We start from the raw sequence: 20,834 nt of genomic DNA on the forward strand, positions 1-20,834 counted from the left end.
GAAGTGATTGCACCAAGTACATGTGGTCAGACATCAACATTCTTACAGTCATTACAATAAGCCAGTGAATCCTAACAATGTTCTAAATATTAAAATTCAGCTTTAACAAAGTGTGTTCAATAGTAGCCTCATTCCAAGTTCTGTGCAAGAAAAATGCTCATCAGTGTGATCAGGATGATACTTTTTCACTGAAATTAGGTGACAAATAAGGACAAAGACTTTCTAATGTATGTGTGTTAAAATGACAATGATCAAGGCAAAACCCAAACATTCACATTGTTCTATATCGTCTCTACAAGCCAAATCTCAGCCTTCAAGGTATGTTTAATATTCCACATAGCTCCACGTTACCTCAAGGTGTTCATAAGCTACAGCAGGAAAGAAAAAGCAGGGTGGCCTAAAACAGTAGGAATCCCATTGATAATGCCACCACCAAGCAGTAAGGACCCAGAACATTTGAACTGCAGGAATCTCTGATGTCATGCAGTTTTCCAGTTGTGATACAAGAACACAAAAGCTGGAGGTAGACATCTGTTCTTATACATTACCAGACAGAACAATTTATTAGTCTCTGCTATGTTAGCATGTCATGTTATGTCTTTATATCTGTCTAGATGGTCACACACCAGAGATTATATATTACTTAATGAGTTTTAGTAGTCCCATCTGAGTCTAAGAGGATAAATACAGAACAGTCCAAACTGGGTAGTTAGCTACCATTCTCATTAAAAACAAAAAGGGGAAATAACTCTTTTACACCCAAAGCACCCAGCTTCAAGAACGAGCCAGCTGGTACAGAAATCTGGCAGATTTCATAACAAACATGAAAAGGAAACCTCAAGGGAACACAAGTGCTTGGAAGTGAAAGTCATCTGGAATTTAAGGAGCAACAAGGGAGGTGGAGTGACAACAAAACCCCTCGATGCCTAACTAGGACATGCTGAAGGAATTGCAGTTGAGATCTCTCAAGAGACTGAAAAGAAATCTTTTAAAGTATAAATCAAGGTTACATTTTAGCTCTAATCTTTGCTTTCTCTTTCCACTTATCTAATACCCTGGCCTTAAGTTTGCTAAGCAGCTGACAGTTGTTTGGGACAGAGCTAACCAGAAAAGAACTAACACAGAAAAGGCTCTAAAAGCAGCAAAACAGAAACTATCCTATACACACAATCTCAAGTGGTGTCATCCAGCACACAGAGAACTCAACATATTTCAGGAGAAAGGCCTGGTCCCCAATTTCCCTTAAAAAAATCCGCAACTTTTTTCCACTTATATTCACTGAAACTCTAATACATAACTTGTACTTGTGCATTCTTATATAAACCACAATGCAAGGAAGTCCAGAGCAGCAGTACAGCTGTTCTGCTAAATGCACAAAACAGCCACAAGTTCAGTTTAAGATCAGGATTTGAAAATTGTATTAATATGACTTTATCAATATCACTAGTTGTAACTCACAACTGGCATTTCCAATCTGTATAAACTACGAAAATTGACTTTAAAAATCTTTTGCTGAAGTCTGGTAATGGCTACAGCTTTGCAGATACTTGAGAAAGCTGATTACTGATATAACCTGAAAGACTGTATTTGTATTCATACAATTTGCAAGATAAAAGAATCTTGTCAAAACTGCAGGAAGCCAGCAATGAGGCTTTAAATCTAGAAAACAAATTTCTAAGTTTTTATTTGTGCTTGAATTACTGCTTCTACAGAAAGGAAAAATATCTCTCAAGTGAAACTAACCCATTTAATTCAACCAATTTTTGTTTTAGTCCAGATGTAATGCATTCCACACATCTCAAACTATGAGTCACTATTTCATAAAGCTATCTCACATTTGTATTTGTTTTCCAGTTTTCTTCAGAGAAGAAGAAACTAGCTTGCCATTTAACAAGTGCAGTCCTAGTTAACAGGCTATAATTGGGCTGGCAAGACAATAGTTTCTTTGTGTACAAAAACCTAAGAAACACTGAATGATGACAAGAGCAACGTACAAGCTTTAAGATCAATACACCAACAGACTAGAGACAGTTTATCCAGGACCATATGGTTCAGAGGCATTACTAAACACTGTTTCTTAAAGTTTACTTTGAGAAATAAATTAGTGACCTGTAAGTCAGCTATTTAATGAACATTATGCACGTCTATCAACCAAACATTGCAATCTAAGCAAAAGCTTCAAGTAAATCCATACTCCCACCATGATCCTCCAAAAGATATTTGTCTAACAAAAGTCCAGTTCAACTGAAGAGTTTACTCCCTTAATTAATACTTCCATATTTAAGAAGTATATGCAAGTTCTTTATGTAACATATTTTACTGATACTAACTTTCTAATCAAGAATTATCTAAGAAAGTGATTACTAGTCTCCTACCCACACATCACTATCTTGGAAGGGCAGCGGAGGTACCAGAAATATTGGCAGACCTCAGGAAGATTGCATCAACCACAAATGAAGCAATGCATGCACGCAGCAAGAGAACCTTCTTATCTCCAAACAGCAATCCCTCACTGCAAGGCCTGGAAGGAAGTTTGACTTCTAAGTACAACAAAGGTTTGTTTTAAACAAACCCACAGACCCAAGTCCACAAAGCCAAAGCACTCAGGAGCAGAGAGCATGGGCCTCTCAGGCAAGGGGAGCTACAGCTTCACCTCAGCTGCCCCTCCACCTTCCCTGGCCCCTCACAGACCCACCACATGGAGTAAGACTGACAACCCCGAACACCATATGATGCAAGGAGACACCTCCCCTTCTCAGGGAGCTGCATATTGGGTACATACATTGGCTACAGCTGCCTCCCCTCTCCTCCCCTACTCAGCAGGGCACTATATATATCTCTACGTTTTCTTCCTCAACAACGCCGAAAAGATACGGCAGACAGTTCCCTTACACCTACCTCCTCCCTCACTCCCATACCCCACCGCCCTCACCTCAGCTGGCAACGCAGCCTCCGGACCCTTTTATAGTGGGGGGGTGGGGGCAGGCAAGCACGACGGGGCGGAACCGATGCTCCAGCTCTGCGACTCTATTGGACAGCTATGTTGTCAATCACCGGAAACGGGAGAGCAGCCACCGTGCCTGGCGTCTCCGCCGAGCCCTTGCGCGAGTGACGTGGGCGCCCCCTAGGGGCAATGGGGGGGGCGCCTGCCCGTCCGCGAGGGCCGATCCGTCGCCGCCGTCGTGTCCGCGGAGCGGCGGGAGGGGCAGGCGGCAGCGGGAAGGGCGGCTCGAAACCGGCGGGTGACGCCGGACGGACGGACGGGCGTCACTGTGAGCGCGGCGGGCGGCTGCAACAAACAGCGCAGCGCGGCGGCGGGACGGGCCCGCGCCGCCCTGCCCTCGTCCCCGCGGGCCGCGGTGGCCGGCGGATGGAGTGAGGCGCCCGCCGCGGAGGGCAGCGGGGCGGCCATGGCCAGCGCCGGCCCTGAGGAGGTGGAGGCGGCAGCGAGGGAGGAACAAGCCCTGAGGAAGCTGGTCGTTCGCCTCCAGAACGTCCAGGAGAGGAAGCGGCTGGAGACGCTGGTGCAGACCCTCAGCGACCTGCTGGAGCTGGCGGCCCGGCAGAGCGGTAAGGCGCGGGCGGCCCGGCCGCCCTGCCCTGCCCTGCCCTGCCCCGCCCGCCGCCGGTCGCTAACGCGGCCTGTCTCTGTCCCCGCACAGCTCCGCGGCTCTTCAGCGGCAAAAACGTCCATGTGCCCTTGCTGCTGGTGGTGGACCTGTACCCGGGAGCGGCGGGCGTGCAGCAGGTAAGGGCGGCGCGGCGCTGAGGGGCCGGGGCCGCGTTCGCGCCGCTCCGGCTTCGCTCCTTAGGATGAGCCGAGCACCGCAGTCCTTTCCCGGAATAAAAGTTACCGCTCGGCTTGTTTATTTCTTTTTAACTTGCTCACTTCTGGACCACTTTATGAAGTACTGTTGATCTGTAAAAGGGCGTTGTATCCGCTTGCATTTAAAGGGGCGAGTGTTCCAGCTTATTGCAGACACCACTCGTTTCATCTCTATTCAAACGGCAGAAGGCGGCAAAGTAGAAAATAAAAATTAAGCAACGTGAATACTGTATGACATAGGCTTCTAAATTACCAATAATGTTATCAAATATATTTTCGACGTGTCAATATTGAATTTTGCCATGGTTAGACAAACTTTTGAAAAGCAGAATTTTATAATATGAATTCATACATATGTAGCCCTATCTTAGAAACAGAGTTGTACTAGCCCAGTTTTTTAAGGGGGAAAAAAAATCTTTTAGCTAAGAGTAGGTTCCGCAATTTAAGGTTCTGCTTGGCTGCTCCTGTAACTTAACATTGGCCCACTTAGGTTAGGTGTGGCACTTGCACAATTTGATGTTGTGCTTGTGGTACAGCTGCCAGACAAGTCATATGAAACAGCTCCTTCCTGGCAGGCATATATTAAATTTCTGACTATGTTATGCTTAAAGGATGTTTATAAGCTCCAGATTTATGTGCAACTCACTTGATTTTTTTTTTTTTTAATTAAGCCCATTTGTATGGTGACAATATTTTTAGCATCTTTTACTTTTTTCAGTTCAACTAGAAGGCAAAACATAAATTATATGGCAAATGCCTCTTAAATAATAGTATATTTTAAGGGTTTTTTTTGTCTAGGAGACCTTAGCTAGAGGTCAAAAGCATAAAATTCAGATTAAAATATGAAATTGTACTTGTGTAGTGATTAATCTGGAATAACAGTGATCTCACGTTTCCTTTGAAGACTAAATATTTGTGCCAAGTCTGAAGTTTTAACTTATTTTACTGTTCAGTTGTCAGGTCATTAAGAAATACAGAAGGATGAATTAGCAGTTATTTTCAGGATAAAGCATATTATGTATATAACAATTTACAAAATCATTGCCTGGAAGTTTACACTAGGGAGTAAAAAATAGGAAAGCTAACCACAACGAGAAGTAGGTCTGACGTGACAGCACAAGACTCTCAGAAGTGCATAAAGAAGATAGTAATTGTTTAATTTTCATCTTAACCTTTTCAAAACACCTCACTGATTTAATATAGAATTTTAAAATGAGTTTTAATCTTCTCTCTGCCTACGTTTTCAGTCGTACAGTGTTTCAGTTTAGAAGTTTTGGAGCTCCTTTGCATTACTACGTTGTATTAAAGTGTGAAATTCATAGCCAGTGCAAAGCTCAAATCCTGTTCCTCATAAAATGTCATAGGCAGCTCTTCCTTCACATTCAGTTATGATATTTACAGACATTCACAATGTGTTGGTAGAGCTCTGTCTTCTTGCTTCATTCACTGCGATTCATTTACAGTCTTTGTGAATACACAATTCTCACTTTATGGCAGTGGTGAAGTAATGTAGTCCTGATTTCAGTGCAGTCTCTTTACTAGTGAATTTTTATTGAATAAATGGGTTAATCAACCTCTTTTGCTTTTGGCATTGTAATAAAGTTGACTCACATAAAGGAATAAACACAGTAAGAAACATATCTGAAGTGAGGCTTTTCTTTCCCTCCGCTCCTTAACTGGTTACAAAGCATCATGTTGTGCTGCTGTTCCACTGGTTTTTACAGAGTAAATTTGCTTAATAGATCAATATTGCAAGTACCAGTGCAAGTCAGACTATAGGCATAAACCCTGCAAGCTTCTTTAGAAGTAGGAAGGTACTGGGCTAGAAAGTCAATAGTGCCTTAAAGTAAAATAGACATCTTTAAATATGGTATTTTCTTTCTGCAGTCACTCTGGCAATGATTGGAGCAGCTTAGAAACTCTAGAGCAAAATATGTTTACACTTGAGTAAAGAGCAGTCAGCATAGCTTTATTGTCTCATGTAGAAGGTGTGACCTAATGTGATATAAATTCATTGCATGCTAGAAATGAAAAGGGTCTGATTTAAAAATAACAGAGTTTCAGTGCTGCCACCAACTGTTTCTGTGTATAGGGACCCGTTTAAGTGTTTATAAGAACGTCTTTGTTTACTGAGTTTTTTTTCTTTCCCTGTAACCTTTAGGATTTCTGTTATTTAAAAGACCCTTACTTTCTTACGTAATTATTAAACAGATAATAAGCTCTCTGTTATCTCAGGTTGTGATTTTAATATTGTAAAATAGACCACATGTCAGCAGGTCAGATGTTTCCATTGGTCTTCTCTGGATCCACAGTTCTTATAAATGTTTGTCAATACCTGGAGTCACAACAATCCAAATAAAAATGTTTAATGGAAATATAAATTTCATCAGAAACAGTTTTAATACAAAAAGGAATTTTCTAAACTCATTAAGCTAATTTTCATCGGGTTCTAAATTTTACCAGAACAGTTAGGATAGCATGAAGTGGGACTTCTAAAATAAAATCTTTTCTAAGCAATACACAGTGTATGAATTAGTGGTCACCTCTACAGTGTCTTTGCCATGCAGATTTGAAATTTGTACCTGATTGACTGTCACTGTTAAACTCTTGGAATATGGAAAATTAGGTAATTACATGTCCTCATCTTAGGGAGGACTGATGGTTGCTAAGACTATTCTTTGTACCTATGTTTAGTGAGGACTTGGTTACACAGACCAGCCTAATCTTCCTGAATGTCCATAGTAATTGGTTTGCAGTCTCATGTAGAGCAAGCCAGCTTATTATCCAAGCAAGAGAAGAGCATGGAAATTGGCTCGTGGTCAGGCTCAATCTGCAGACATTAAGGTTGTAATTGGCTTAAAACATTTGGCTCTGCAAATCTAAACTGAAACGGAAACAAAACTGCTGCAGATAGTGTGAGCATAGCCCATGTAACCAAGTATGTGAAAGATAAAAGCAGAATTCCAGTTACCAGGGAGCTACGTCCCCTTTTTCATACTCATGAAAGCTGTCTAGATTCAAGCCTATGCTGTTTCTATGGGTGTGTCTACACTACCAGACTTGCAATTTCATGTCTCCAGTCTTGCAGACTGCGGGGTTAGAAATCATGCAATTTCCATGAACTTTGCCGTTAAACTCCTTGGAGATAGCCATTTACATTCCTGTTGTTGGCTGTCCTGTCTTGACCCCTTTGCTTTACATAACTCTTCTGCCAAAAACTGATCCAGTTACACGTGTAGTTTTTGAGCCATACTTAGATTATCTTCTGTCTTGACTCTATTCTTAAAGCACACAGGCCTACTTCCACTTTTTTTTTCTTTATTTATATGGCCAAGGAAACTTTTATGCCTTGTTTTAATTCCTTTTTGTAAAATCTGCTTCATCTTGACTTTTGACGTTTCTCAATTCACTTGTTCTCTTTCAATACAGCAAGGTTTTCTTGCTCATCAGTTAATCCTTTGTACAGGTTTTGCTTACTGCATCCTCACTAAAGCCCATGCAATCATAGTAGCCTGCAGGCATTCATAAGAGAGCAGATTTCTCTAATACGGAAGACTGAGGAACATTTTTCGGTTTTGGCATTATTTAGAGGTGTTTGAAAGCCAAAGAATTTGCATAGGATAGAGCAGGTAGTTATTAAGAACAAGTATATTGGTTTTAGTTCATCTTTCATTCTTTATGATCTCAAAACTTTCACTGCCTTCATTGCGTTTTGAAAGCACACAGTATTGAGGATTGATGGCAAGAATATGAAATACATAGTATTGTTTAGGTATCTCATTCCCATTTAAAACATTGGACACCTTTAAAAACCTATACTTTTGCCTTATAATTTGCAATTAAATGGTAAATTCTTATGGAAACACCTGTTCTTCAATAAACCTGGGCTACCTGTAATAGTGCAGTGGTCTTCCCTGGCACATGACGACATACTATGGATCACATCATATTTTTCTCTCTGTCAGCATCTCTTTTAACTCTATATCCTTTATCCTCAAGCAGCGCTGAAGCACATTGAGAGTGATGTGTTCCTACAAGCAATGTATTCAGAATCATTAGCACATCTGTTTTACTTCCATCTTTTAACTTTTTGTCATTTGTCTTGTCTTGTGTTAATTAATTTTCCCTTGTTGATTTAGCCAGATAACTTTTCAGAACATCCATCTTCCAAAAGCCAAGAATATTAGAAGACAACATTGAAGTTCCAAACAGAATATCTGTTCTAAAATAGCTGCATTTTTGTTTTACAGATGGGTTGGTCACTTCTTTGTAAATTAATAGAAATTTGTCCAAGTACTCTACAGAACATAGCTCCTAAGGATGTTGGGAAGGACTGGGAAGTACTGGGTGTTCACCAGTAAGTATTTTGTATGCAAAGAGTCTTCTGGAATGCTTGGTTATCATGGCAGCATATATATGCAATGAAATATATTTGTATAAAGTTATTACATTAGCTTGTAAATGGTTGAAGATTTTTGTGGGTTTCTTCAGCCTCCAGAATGGGAGACTTATCTGTGTGTATAAATACCTGGTGGAGAAAGTAAAGGAGACTGAGCCAGGCTCTTCTCAGTGGCACCCAGTGACAGGATGAGAAGCAATGGACACAAATTGAAATATAGGAAATTCCACTTAAACATTAAAAAAAACCAAGCAAGCTTTTTTTTTTTTTTAATTTTTTTTTTTTTGTTGTTGTGAGGTTGATCAAACACTGGAACAAGTTGCCCAGAGAGGTTGTGAAGTCTCAAACCTTAGAGATATTCGGAACCTGACTGGATATGGCCCTGAGCAATCAGCTGTAGTTTACCCTGCTTTGAGCAGGGGAGTTGAAATAGGAGACCTTCAGAGGTCCCTGCCAGTCTCAGCGATGCTGGGATTCTGTGGTTATCAAGGTCTTCTATTTTAATAAACAGATGCAGTATTGCCTGGATGATTGTGTGTGTGTTCTTTCCAGATGTGATGAATTGTATCCATAAGCCTGAAGTAGTGCAAATTGAGAGGAGGAGTATTTGTCACACCTAATCTTAGTTGTCTAAAAATTCAGTATTTCAACTGGCCACCTCAACTGCCTGGGAAGTCAGTGGACACAATTACCTTCAGAGAGGATGGTTCATTCCATCTTTTTAGTAAGTTATCTTGGACTTGCTCATCTCCATCCATTAACCGTTGAGGGCGCCTAAGCAACTGGTTTGTGGATGGCTGTGGTTAGATGGGATGAAAACCCACATAGGTTAGCTCCGTAGCTGTTCCATAGCACAAATGCTAGTTGTAGATGTAGGTATAATACAATAGGGGAGAAGGGCTTGGTTTGGTGTTCTCTCACTTGGACAGATTGCCTCATTCAGGGCTGATGATAAGAGCAAGAAGCTACAGCCTTGTACCTCCCCTAGCGAATTTGCCTCTGCCTTTATAGTCTTCACCATACCCTTCCTTAGAAAGATTGCTATTGTAAGATCATTTGCATGAAGACGCAGTTTGGTTTTGTGGGGGTTGGTTGGTTTGTTTGTCTTACAGTGGCTAGGGTACATGGTCAGTAGGTGAATAAACTCTCTTGAAAGAAGTGTTGGCAATTTTTGTTAGAAAGCAAAAGTGATTTTTGTTGCTTTTCATGAGCAAGGAATAACTGAGCTGAAGCTGTACAAGCTAGTTACGATTTCTTTGGCAGCTTAAAGGCTTGTTAATTGACTAAGACTTATTCTGAGAGCTAGAGATATTGCTGTTCATTCTTGGGTCCCAGAAAAATTACTCTTTTTGGGCTGATCTCTCCCATAGCCTTCTCAGAGCCCACGCAGTGTGAGCAGTTGAACAAAGCATCTTTTTCAAACTCCACTAAAGATCTAATGATAACATTGCTGTACATCATTCCTTCCAACTACCAATATTTTAGCCAACTGTGTATCCCTGTCTGACATCTTGACAGTTTTCCTTGCTGTGCAGAAACTTGTTCTTAGTGGGGGAGTGGGCTCAGACATTTCTGTCAGTGCCAAAGGCAGAGCAAGCCAGCTAAATTATATCTCAGGTTCCTTGTAGGTGGATTGGACTAGTGCATCAACACCATTGTGACTATGTGCTGTTTGCAGCAAGGCAGGAAACAGTTATGGTAGAAAAGAAAAGGTCATCTTTTTTGCAAGAGATTTTCACTTTTGTGTGTGTAACTATTTTAGGAGAAAAGAAATCTTAAGCTAGAAAAAGCATTTGTTTCTTGTCTCTCAACCATGAGCCAACTTGACCACATTAGTCATGTTTACAAGTGGTAGTTTGGTATTGATTTAGGTGTTCTTGACAGACAGTATGATAAATAATTACATAGTTGCTGTCACTGTGAGGAGAAAGGAAGGAAATTCCTTCAGTGTATTTACATCCTTTCTGCAAGCTCGAAGAGACTTCCTGAGATGTTTTGTAATCTCTTATGTTAAACTCTCATACAGTAGATGAGGTTTAGAATATTTTACATCCTCACTCTTCATTACACTTGAAATGGGAGGGTAGATGCAGGGAATTTTCTCCTTGTATTAGACATGCTTTACTGTGTGATTATTTTACCCTGCAGTATACTGAGCCAGCTCAGGTCTTTATATATCAGCGCTTGCCTGAAACAGATCACCCTCTATAAAGTGCCCTCTTCCCAAAGCAGATTTCCTTCCCTGCAGCAGAAATCATGAGTCATTGGTAGACAAGGGAGAGACGTTTAATGGCTTCAGGGTGTTTGATAACTCAGTGGGTTTTTCCATCCATGCAGGCTGTAAGGAGTAAGGAAGTCTAAGCCACAGTTATTTATGGAGCAAAGAGGTGAAGGAATCTTCACCCCGTGTACAGTTTCTACACATGTATGCATGTGCACACACACCTGCAACCACACAATAAAATGCATTAGGAGTGCTTAAGACTAGAACACTTTAATCAGGAGGTTAAAGCAGATTTAAGGGTGTCTGTTTAGCTACTCTACCAGCTTGGTTAGAGTGGCTCTTTGTTTTCCTTGATTTATCACCCTACTAGTTAGTCCATACACGTGGGCTGTATGCTGGGACAAGAATTTCCCTCAGGACTGAAAACCCAAATGCCACCATCTATCCTTGTCTGTAGACTTGTAAGTCCAAAGTGTGCATACAGAAGTTCCAGTGAGGTATCTATTCTCAGTTTAAGAAAAAAAACCCTACATTTAACTGGATTTTATTTTCCATTCTAAAGATCATCCTACACAGTATTCTGACTAACCTTAGATTTCAGTAGCGGTTTTGTGTTCATGAGTGTGTAAGTATGTAAGCAGACAATATATCTTTTATTGGACTGATACTGTTATAATTTCCTATCTTGCAAAAGGTAAAGGATATTATATCTCCCATCAGACTTTGCCTCTTATGTGTACTTTGATCATCATAGCTACAACACTAGTGCTACAACAGAGGAGAGAGAAATTAGCAACATGTCGTGGTTTAACCCCAGTCAGCAACTCAGCACCACGCAGCCGCTTCCCCCTCCCCCTCCCAGTGGGGTGAGGAGGAGGAAAGCAAAGGAAAAAAAAAGTAAAACTCGTGGGTTGAGATAAGAACAGTTTAATAACTAAAGTAAAATATAATACTAACAATAGTAATAATGAAATATAATAATAATAGTAATGAAAAGGAATGCAACAAAAGAAGGGGGGGGGGGGAGGAAAAAAACCAGTGATGCACAATGCAATTGCTCACCACCCGCTGACCGATGCTCAGTTAGTTCCCGAACCGCAATCCGCGCCGCCCGGCCAGCTCCCCCCTGTTTATATACTGGGCATGACGTTCCATGGTATGGAATACCCCTTTGGCTAGTTCAAGTCAGCTGCCCCGGCTCTGCTCCCTCCCAGCTCCTTGCACACCTGCTTGCTGGCAGAGCATGGGAAACTGAAAAGTCCTTGGCTTAAGATAAGTGCTACTTAGCAACAACTAAAACATCAGAGTGTTATCAACACTATTCTCACACTAAATCCAAAACACAGCACTGTACCAGCTACTAAAAAGAAAGTTAACTCTGTCCCAGCCGAAACCAGGACACAACATCATAGTATGAAGGGAAAAGAAATAAAACAGTGATACATTCATTCTAGCTTATAAAGTTAAACTTTAGCAAGGCAAACAACATCATTGCTAGCGCTGGGGAATGAAATTTGGATGCAACTTTAAGTGCTGCTTTTTGTTTTACAAGACAGGTCAAGAATATCTACTAAAGTGTCGCATACTACTGCACAAGCCATTTTTATTAGATATTATATATACAAAGACTCACATTTGAAGATTATTAAGATTGCAGAGTCAAGCTCTCCAAAATCATGAAGATAAAAAAATGAAGGTTTCTTTAGGTTTTTTTGTGTGAGCCTATCCATTTTTATTTAGTTTTTAATTACACAGTCTGGGGTATTTTCCCCCTTTTGAGATATGCTTCATTCAGTGCAAAATCAATGCTTATTTATGTTCTGTCATGAGCATCATTCAATGTTCAGGCCACTGCCTTATTTACTGTATATTAGTGATACCTGATGTGAAAAATGGCCTATTCATTTTCTTCTCAGCTTTTCTTAGTATTCATCAGTATTGTCTAGAGCTTTTAAAATTTTGTTTATTGAGGTGTTACAAATTTGTGGTCACTGTTTTACAGATGGTAGTTTGAGCAAAATATGTTAAAAGTATCAACTGATTTTTGGGTGCCCAGTTTGATACATGCACTGGATTTTTCAGAGTACTTAGCATTGTTTGGCTCTCTCCGTTTAAAAAGTCAACTTTGGTTGACTCTGATGCAGCATTTCAGAGGTTAATATCCATGGGTCTCAAGTTGGGCCACGCAGAAAGTAAGGAGTGTACAATTGGCAGTCTATGAAATGTTTCTTTTTAGGGATTTGTCCAGCATCACATAAGTGCTCTATGGTGGAAACTTAGATAGGGTAGAGTTCTTCCAGATGCTGTTCAAGTTCTTTAGCTGGGAAGCTGCTGCTTCTCTTCCAACAAACCCTTGATCGTTCACTGTAACTTAGCTCTTGCTACAAACAGAACAGTGCCATACTGTCCACAGTCTGCTCTGCTCCACATCCCTGCTTTCTGTAGAGTAAGCCCATGCTGAACGAGACTTGGCCACTGTAGAATTAATATATATAACTAATTAGAAATTAAAGTAAAATTAAGAAATTGTACATCATTATTTTAATGAAGCATAGTAATAGTTAAAATACCAACGTTATTTCATTGCTAACTTGAAAAAAACATAAACTGAAAAGTTTTAAGAAAAAATTAATCGGGAGCTTTTTAAGCCGTTGCTAATTTCTATAACTATTTTTGTTTTTAAAGTAAATGTTTGATAAAATCTTGTGTTTGTTAATATTTCTTTAGCCATAACTCTTTCTTCTTTTTTTTTTTTTTTTTTTTAATTTTTAGGCAGATTCTTAAAATGCTTACAGTCCACAAAGGAAATATAAATCTTTCAATAGTAGGACTGAAAGCATTAAATCTACTCCTCATGTCAGGTATTGTGTGTTTTACTTTACTACTTTGTCTAAGCCTTTAAAACACAGAAATGTGGTATAAAGTGTGTGACTGTACATGTCAGACCTGATTTTTCTCTCTGTTTTACTCTGTAAAGTCACTTGTCATTGTACTTGTATACAAAATAATGAGTACTGTTTTGCACCTTTTTTACCCAGGTAGAAACGATTCTCCAAATTGCAAGGCTGTGAAGAACGTGACCGATTAATTTTGCTAACTTGTTGTTAGCATAGACACAAATACTTGCTGTTAAGTAGTTAAGTAAAATAAGCAAGAGCTTATTTTTTCTTACCAAAATGTAAATTTGGTGACATTCTGACTTGTTTCCTTTAGTACTGGTTAGTACTTTTGAAAACAGTAAATCATCTCTGACATTTCTGTTGTTCTGCTCTGCAGAGACCTAATGTTAGCAGGTACCGAGAACTTTTCTCATGGTGCTGAGGTTCTTGATCTTCTGTTGAAATTAAGGAGAGATTCTGCTAGTTTTATTTGAGCTAGTATGTAATATTAGCACAAGTTATTGTTAGAATAGGAATGTTTCCATTGATTTTAACAGGCTTTGGAATCAGCCTTATTTACAAACTAAGGATTAGACTTGACTTTAGGTAGTTAAAGATAATCCAGCTGTCCAAGCTTCTGCTGTAGGCAGTGGAGTTAGACAGGCACTTTCAGAGTATGGTTCATGCTATTCATTTGTCTATTTTATAAGATCAGTTACGTCTTGAACCTGTTTTCCTCTCCCTTTTGATTGTAGAGAGGTCTGGAGGACTAGCTTAGACTGGATGCCTAACTTTTTATCTGCTGAAGTTGGGTAATGCAGGTCTCGTTATAAGGCATTATACTGTGTGATTAATAATAATAATAGCAAAATCTGGCTATTACTGAGTAACTGTAATCAGCAGCTTCTTTCTTTTAATTGTGAGATATCATAAAGGGTCCTAAACTGTTTACTGGATATTCCATAACAGTTTGTTCCTGACTGCTACTCTTCTTCTCAGCAGTTGATTAACCAAACTCTCATTTCAGCTACCTTACTTCAGAAAAATATTTGAAATTTTACCTTGTCAGAAAAATCTCTTAGTATTCTTTATTTCTGTATGTCTCTAAACTTGAATTACATTATAACTGGAGCTGACAGGCCAGTGTGAATGCCATACAGAAAGATCTTCTCTTAAAAAAAAAAAATCACAAAAAAAACCCCAGCTGCAGCTGAAACACTGGAACAGGCATTATGAATTCTATTGTTATTGCTGTAAGCTTGAAAAATTGTCATGAATATGAATCTTTTTGCCTACACATGCTATAGAGTAATATTTTTTTCTGGAATTTTTTTAATGTCATAAGGGCAACAGTGAGGTTGGCTTTTCAGTTCAGTTTCAGGCTGAACGAATGGCTGAGAGAGTGAGAATAGGATTTCATGATACAGATGGACTGATTTCATGGTTCACTGTAGCTGACAGGTACATTTCAAATCCCCTCTTGTTTTCCTCAGGCAGTGTGGTCCTGCCCTCTTTCTTCCTTCAACCTTACTTCTAAGTGAAACCTTTCAGCTTGCTATGACTGCAAAAAGGGGTTTTTTTTGATGGGTTAATTTTCTGCCAGTTTAGTGAGTTGAACTGGCTCATTGAGGGGTCAGACAAGTACCAAAGCAGTGCAAGGTGGAAGCAAGAGTGGAGAGGGGAAACTGTCTTTTTGGCAGTAATGTTTTAGAACATCTCAGTTGTGTTGTAAAATACTACCTTAAGAGAGAACTTCCTCAAGGGTTATACAAAAACCTGAATTTGAGCCATCAGAATAAATTCTAAGGACAGTATTAAAGAATTTTGGTTTTTAATGGTTAAATACAGTGCTTCAATAAAAACGTTGAGAACTAATCAGTGCAACATGTAATCTCTTCTGCTATTCAGACGTAATTGCTTTCCTGCTCTTGGAGGAAGAGGTGGATGTGTTTTCCTTGATATTTAATGCCATGCACACTTTCCCTAAAAATGAAGAGATCCAGCAATATGGATGTAAAGCATTACACAAACTTTTTGAGAAAGGTATTTATATCTTGTAATTTATTAGGTTAGAAAAATGTATAGGTTGGGAGGCAACTGCAGATGTTTATTTAAGTGCAATAAATGAATTCTTGCATTCCAAATTCTGTTTTGTGTATTATATCTGTTTTTTGAGTTAGCACAAAACAAGTTTTCCAAGCAATATCACAGATTTTGTAAATTAGAGCAATGAATATGAAATTTTCAAAAAATCAAAATGTCTCTTCATTTCTGACTCTAGAGTTAACTGAAAAGGTGGGATTCAACGTTAGTCAGTAACACTGGAACAAAGAGTAGTGACGTTTGATTTTAATTCTCAAAAAACAGGATTGTTTATTTAAAGACTGGCAAGTTTTAATAACATGTAAACAGTTCTAAAATCAGGCAAAATGTTTGCACTTTAAAAAAATATGTGATTCTGCTTTTGATCCTGACAATGCTAAAAGATGAATAGGTATATGTATGATATTCCTGTGTTTCTTCTGAGAAATGAAGTCACCATTTATTGAGTTTCTGTAAAATTCTCAGGAACTGCGTCTGTAATGGCCAGAAGTCCCATTGTTGTAGCGGCCTTGCTTTGCATTGAGTTTCTTGCTTCAAAATAAATATTGAGAAATACTAGCACTCCTACCAAGTCCGCTGTACTCCTTAGCTTCAAAGATAGTCTCCAGTTCTTCAGATTTGTTCTTTCTGGCTCCATTTTATATTGCTTTTTCTAAGTCTTCCTACCACACATGTGTGCCTGGAATTATCTTCTGCATTCCTTCCCCTCTTCCACTCTACCTAAATACTTTTGTCCTGCTTTATTTTCTCTTCAGTCTCCACAAAGGTCTGAGCTTCTTAGATTTTCTGTGCATGTTTTTTATAAGTGCCTGATTTTTACACATCTACAGACTGCTCCGGGTACAGACCTGCATACCTTCTTCTTGATGGCAGTGCTAATGTAACAAGTTCTTAGGCTGCCCCTGGCTATTTTTTCCTGCCTCTGAGTCACCTTGTCAGTTATTGTAATGTGGATGTCTGCCTAGCCTTAGCTTGAACCAGATTCAGAAAATGATTCTGCTTATGAAATGTAAAATGTGTCATTCTTTCTCAACCTGGATCAGTTCCCTTATCTGGTTCATTGCACGGCCACACAGTTATGTCAGTACAAATGACAGGGGACAGGGATGGAAAAACCCTAAGCCATTATTACAATGAAGGTAAGATATTATTAAAGCATGGCTGTAGTCTTTATGGAAAGAACTCCATTATCAAAAAAAGTTGAGAAGTGAAATAAAATCATGGAGCCTGCAAAATGGCATTCCATCAAATGGTTTTCACTGTATGCTTAGCCTTTCCTTCACTTATATACTATCTTGGTGAGGAATATCTGAAGTTCGTTCTGTGAAAAAGGCTAAAAGACTCCTAAAATACTGATTCACAGGGAAGCATTTAGAAGTCAGAACTCAGTTACATAAAGTGTAGGCTAGAAAAAGGTCTTTATAAAGCAACTCAGTTTTTAGAAAAAGGAGTCATAACAGTGGAAGATGATGTGTATGGAGAGTACCTTACTTTCTGTGAAATATAGAAAATAAATATAAGGAAACCTGATAAAAACAATTGTCTTTTCTCATGTTGTACCAGCATATGAATTATTTCCTCAAAACATACTGTGTATCTCTTGCTTTTCAATTTAGTTCCAGAAGAGCAGCTGACTGAATTTGTTGAAAGCAAAGATCATATGGTCATACTGAAAGTATTTAAAGAGTTTCCAGAGAAAGAAGAGGTGATTCTTCCTGCACTTTATTCATTACATTCCTTAGCTGGTCCATGTAAGTGCATTATTGGAAGTTATTTTCAATTCCTCGTCTCCCATAGCGTGCATCAGCTCATCTCAATTCGCAATAATCTTTCAGTAATTGTAAAAAATCAGTGAGAACTGGTTGGGGTTTGCCAGACAAATCACTTTTCTGTTTTCTTTGGGAAATACTGATTTGTAATTTTTCATGGGAAATTTTCATATTCAGCCATTCTGATGAAACTGAAATTTCTCATAAACAACAGAAAGAGACTTTCTTCTGCGTGGAGTAAGTGGTAACAAAGATGCCCATCATGGCTGTAGAGGTCAAAGTTCAAGACCCCGCCCTGTCCTTTTTTAATGCTTGAAAAATGAGATATTTTTTGACTAAATACATCTTCAGTGAGTTTGGGTAGCAGGTAAAGAACACTGTTGGCAGAGGCTGTTCCACAAGGGGAAAATCGCCCACACAAATCCAATGGCCATGGCTGAGAAAAGGTATCTGGGCTCAGACACCCCCTCTGATCATTCAGTGGTGGCTGCAATGAGCAACATTGCTAGCACTGCGCACATTATAGAGTCTTATGGTGTCCTCAGGTGTTGTGCAATAAGACTGGAAGAAAATGTCTTCATTATGTCTTGTCTTCTGATAACAGCAGTCCCTGTTGTGGGCAAAATCAGATCCTGAGAAATGTGCTTGATGATTTGTGTCAATCTGTTGACAGCAATTTGATCTTGTTGACGCAGAGGCAGCTCTTGCCAGCTTCCTGCTGGTAATCACAGTTTTGGCAAGCATAGAGCTCTCCATGTCTTCCATGAGGTACATAATGTTGTGCTCTTGCAAACGTGATTCCTCACAAAGCCTTGCTCATACATCCTGTCTGGTTCTAAAGGAATCGTGCTGGCCCCATGTATGCCACAAAACAAGAACTAGACTGGAGTGTCCCACATTTCATCAGACTCCAAGCTATTTAGTTTCTGTTTCTCAAACTTCTTGCTGTTACAGTTTGTGTTTAAAAAGTTAAATATTCCTGAGCCAGAAATAATTTTACCCTAGCTCAGAAGTTATTGCTATTTTCTAAGGAAGATGCCAGATTTTAAGTGCTTTTTAAAATAGTAAATACTTATACAAAGTGTAACAAGAGAAAGGCATGACAGACGTGCTCTAAAATCCTATTTAGCACTCTCATTTCTGATACGAAAGATTGAAAATACAGAAACAGAGATAGCTTGCACATGAATGTGCAAGGCTAGGCTACTTTTGCCAGCATTCATACTCTTCGTTCGTGACATCCCACAGTACCTGCAAGAAAATGTATTCCTTTAAGGCCACCACAGAGAAAATCATTCACTGTAAGTACACACTCCAGCTTATCCAGTAGTAAAATGTTTGTCTCCCCATACCCTGAAGTTCAAGTCTCTATTCCAAATGAGTTACATCAAGGATTTGTACCTCACTATGCCTTCTTTCACTAATACATATGTAGACTTTGTTCCAGCTCATGTGTCATGAGAAATTGAAGGGTAAGAGTTTATTCCAATGTGGTACAAGAACTCTTTTAAATCTCAGTAGTTTCAATGGAATGAGAAAATGCTGCCAACTGTCGTCCAAAGTCCATAGTGAGGTCATGGGTCACAGAACGTTAGCCATCTAAATGGTAGTCATAGGCAGCCGTCCAGGCTTCTCCTCTGTTTAATGGGGAGAAACAGGCACCTCAAGAGGAAATTTACCTAACCCTAAGAGACGTATCTGTTACAGGTGGGATGAATCACCATATGGAGTGCTCAGATCTCTTCATCAATTGTTGTGAGAACCTAGATGACCAAGTTTTGGTGGTTAAGATTAAATGAGATCCATTCCACCTCCTTTTCTCTAGCTTGTTCTGGGAAATGGTAGCTCCTTGCAGATGTACCATTGCTTGGTTCTTGCAGGATTTAAACATGCAGTTAATTATGCTCTCTCTGTAGTAAACAATTTTGGAATCTTCTGAATATTTTAATATGTTTATAATTGTCACCTGTGAAATGATAACTTACTGTGAAGTGATGCAATACTATTTTGTGGAACATACCTTTAAAGAGATGTTTTCAGTTGAGAATGACACGAATAAATCACTGTCATCTTAAAGCATTGTGAAAGGTACCTTCCTTCGCTGTCAAATAGAATGCTTCAGAAATGCTTCCCATTCAGAGCTTGCTTTTTCAACTTATATAGTATCATTATTTAATATTCAGAGATATATTATTTTGAAGATCTGCTGCTTTAAAAAGACTAATTATCTTTAATAATACAGTTGTGAATACTTCTCTTATGTTGTATACAGGAAAGCCAAGCTGTTGAAAGAATGATTAAGAAAGTTTATAGACCTCAGCAGAGTAATGCTAACTCCCTTGGAGTCAGTGGTAGGACTCCCTTTCATTCATTGGGGCCAAGATTTTGTCCAAGATTTTCTGGGTTCATATTCTGTCTCATACCCTGGATAGACGTACTACAAGGATGTTTTCATACACTGTGTTTTAACTACCATGATGCTGTTTTGCCTTAAATTACTGTACGTGGGATCGCTCTGTCCTCAGTAGGAAAGGACAGTGCATTCTGTCTTTTTACTGGCTTATGTGAATGTCCTGTTGGTTTTTGTATCTGGCCTGCATAATAAGCAGTAAATAGGATGAGGGTGGCCAAGCACTGGCACAGGTTTCCCAGAGGGGCTGTGGAATCTCCATCCTTGGGGATACTCAGAAGCCATCTGGCCATAGTCCTGGGCAACCTGCTCTAGGTGGCCCTGCTTGAGCAGGAGGGTTGGACAAGGTGACCTCCAGAGGTCCCTTCCAACCTCAACTCTTCTGTGATTCTGTGAAACACAGAATTTGCAATGACTTTCACAATATTGCAGGAGCATTAGGTGTACATTTCTGTACCCTCAGTACACAATAGGCATGCGGTAGAACTAATTTAAATGAAAAGAATAACTTGCTAACTTGCCCCCTAAAAAAGAAGGGAAACTTAGGAAAACATGATTAAATCAAATAAATGACATTTATTAGAAAAAAAAAAAATCTAAATTGTTTCTTAATTGTATGCCCCTGGGAATATTACTGAAATACTGTAAAATGTTTACCTGATCACAATCATGTTATAAACACCATTTATAAGATTGAATTAATATTTGTAAAACAGTTTGTTCAGCTTTAAGAAAAAAGCTTTAAGATAAAAGTTATGATGAAGAAAAAAGAATAGTTTGTAAGGAGGATTCTATTACATGGCCTGATATAGAATGGAACAAATCCGTAAATGTTAATGTGGACTCTGAACTGAATGAATTATTTCCAGGTGTTGGTAGTCATTAATGTCTTCTATGGCAATACCAAGAAAAAAAATGCCACCTTTCTGTCAAGTTGCAAGGCAAAAACTGAAGCACAGGCCTAGTTTTCTAAATAAATCTATTTAAATAAAGTCTGAATTAGAATCAAATCAACATGTTTTTTTTTTCTTAAGAAGCAATTTTTGTTTCTGTTTCTTTCTTTAGCCAGCAATGTTGAAGTGCTCATGTCTGGAAATGTTCGCTGCTACAATGTTATAGTGGAAATGATGAAAAGTTTCCCCAATAGTGAAACAGTTCAGGAAGTGAGTTGCTGTTTGTTGCATAAGCTTACATTGGGTAAGTTCACAAGGTTGTTTATAGTCA

The 20,834-nt window shown here is 39.1% G+C and overlaps 1 protein-coding gene across 1 annotated transcript in view; it reads left to right on the plus strand.

Annotated features, from left to right (window-relative positions):
* Positions 1–3,410: 3,410 nt before the first annotated feature.
* LRRK2 (leucine rich repeat kinase 2) overlaps positions 3,411–20,834 on the plus strand; it is a 74,383-nt gene continuing 56,959 nt past the window's right edge. Inside the window, exons 1-7 of the mRNA XM_050902507.1 lie at positions 3,411–3,570; positions 3,663–3,748; positions 8,077–8,183; positions 13,222–13,310; positions 15,237–15,371; positions 17,048–17,182; positions 20,676–20,807. Of these exons, the coding sequence (XP_050758464.1) occupies positions 3,411–3,570; positions 3,663–3,748; positions 8,077–8,183; positions 13,222–13,310; positions 15,237–15,371; positions 17,048–17,182; positions 20,676–20,807 (844 nt within the window). The remainder of the gene's footprint in view (positions 3,571–3,662; positions 3,749–8,076; positions 8,184–13,221; positions 13,311–15,236; positions 15,372–17,047; positions 17,183–20,675; positions 20,808–20,834) is intronic.

Source organism: Gymnogyps californianus, chromosome 1, assembly GCF_018139145.2.
Source record: "Gymnogyps californianus isolate 813 chromosome 1, ASM1813914v2, whole genome shotgun sequence".
Classification (NCBI taxonomy): Eukaryota; Metazoa; Chordata; class Aves; order Accipitriformes; family Cathartidae; genus Gymnogyps; species Gymnogyps californianus.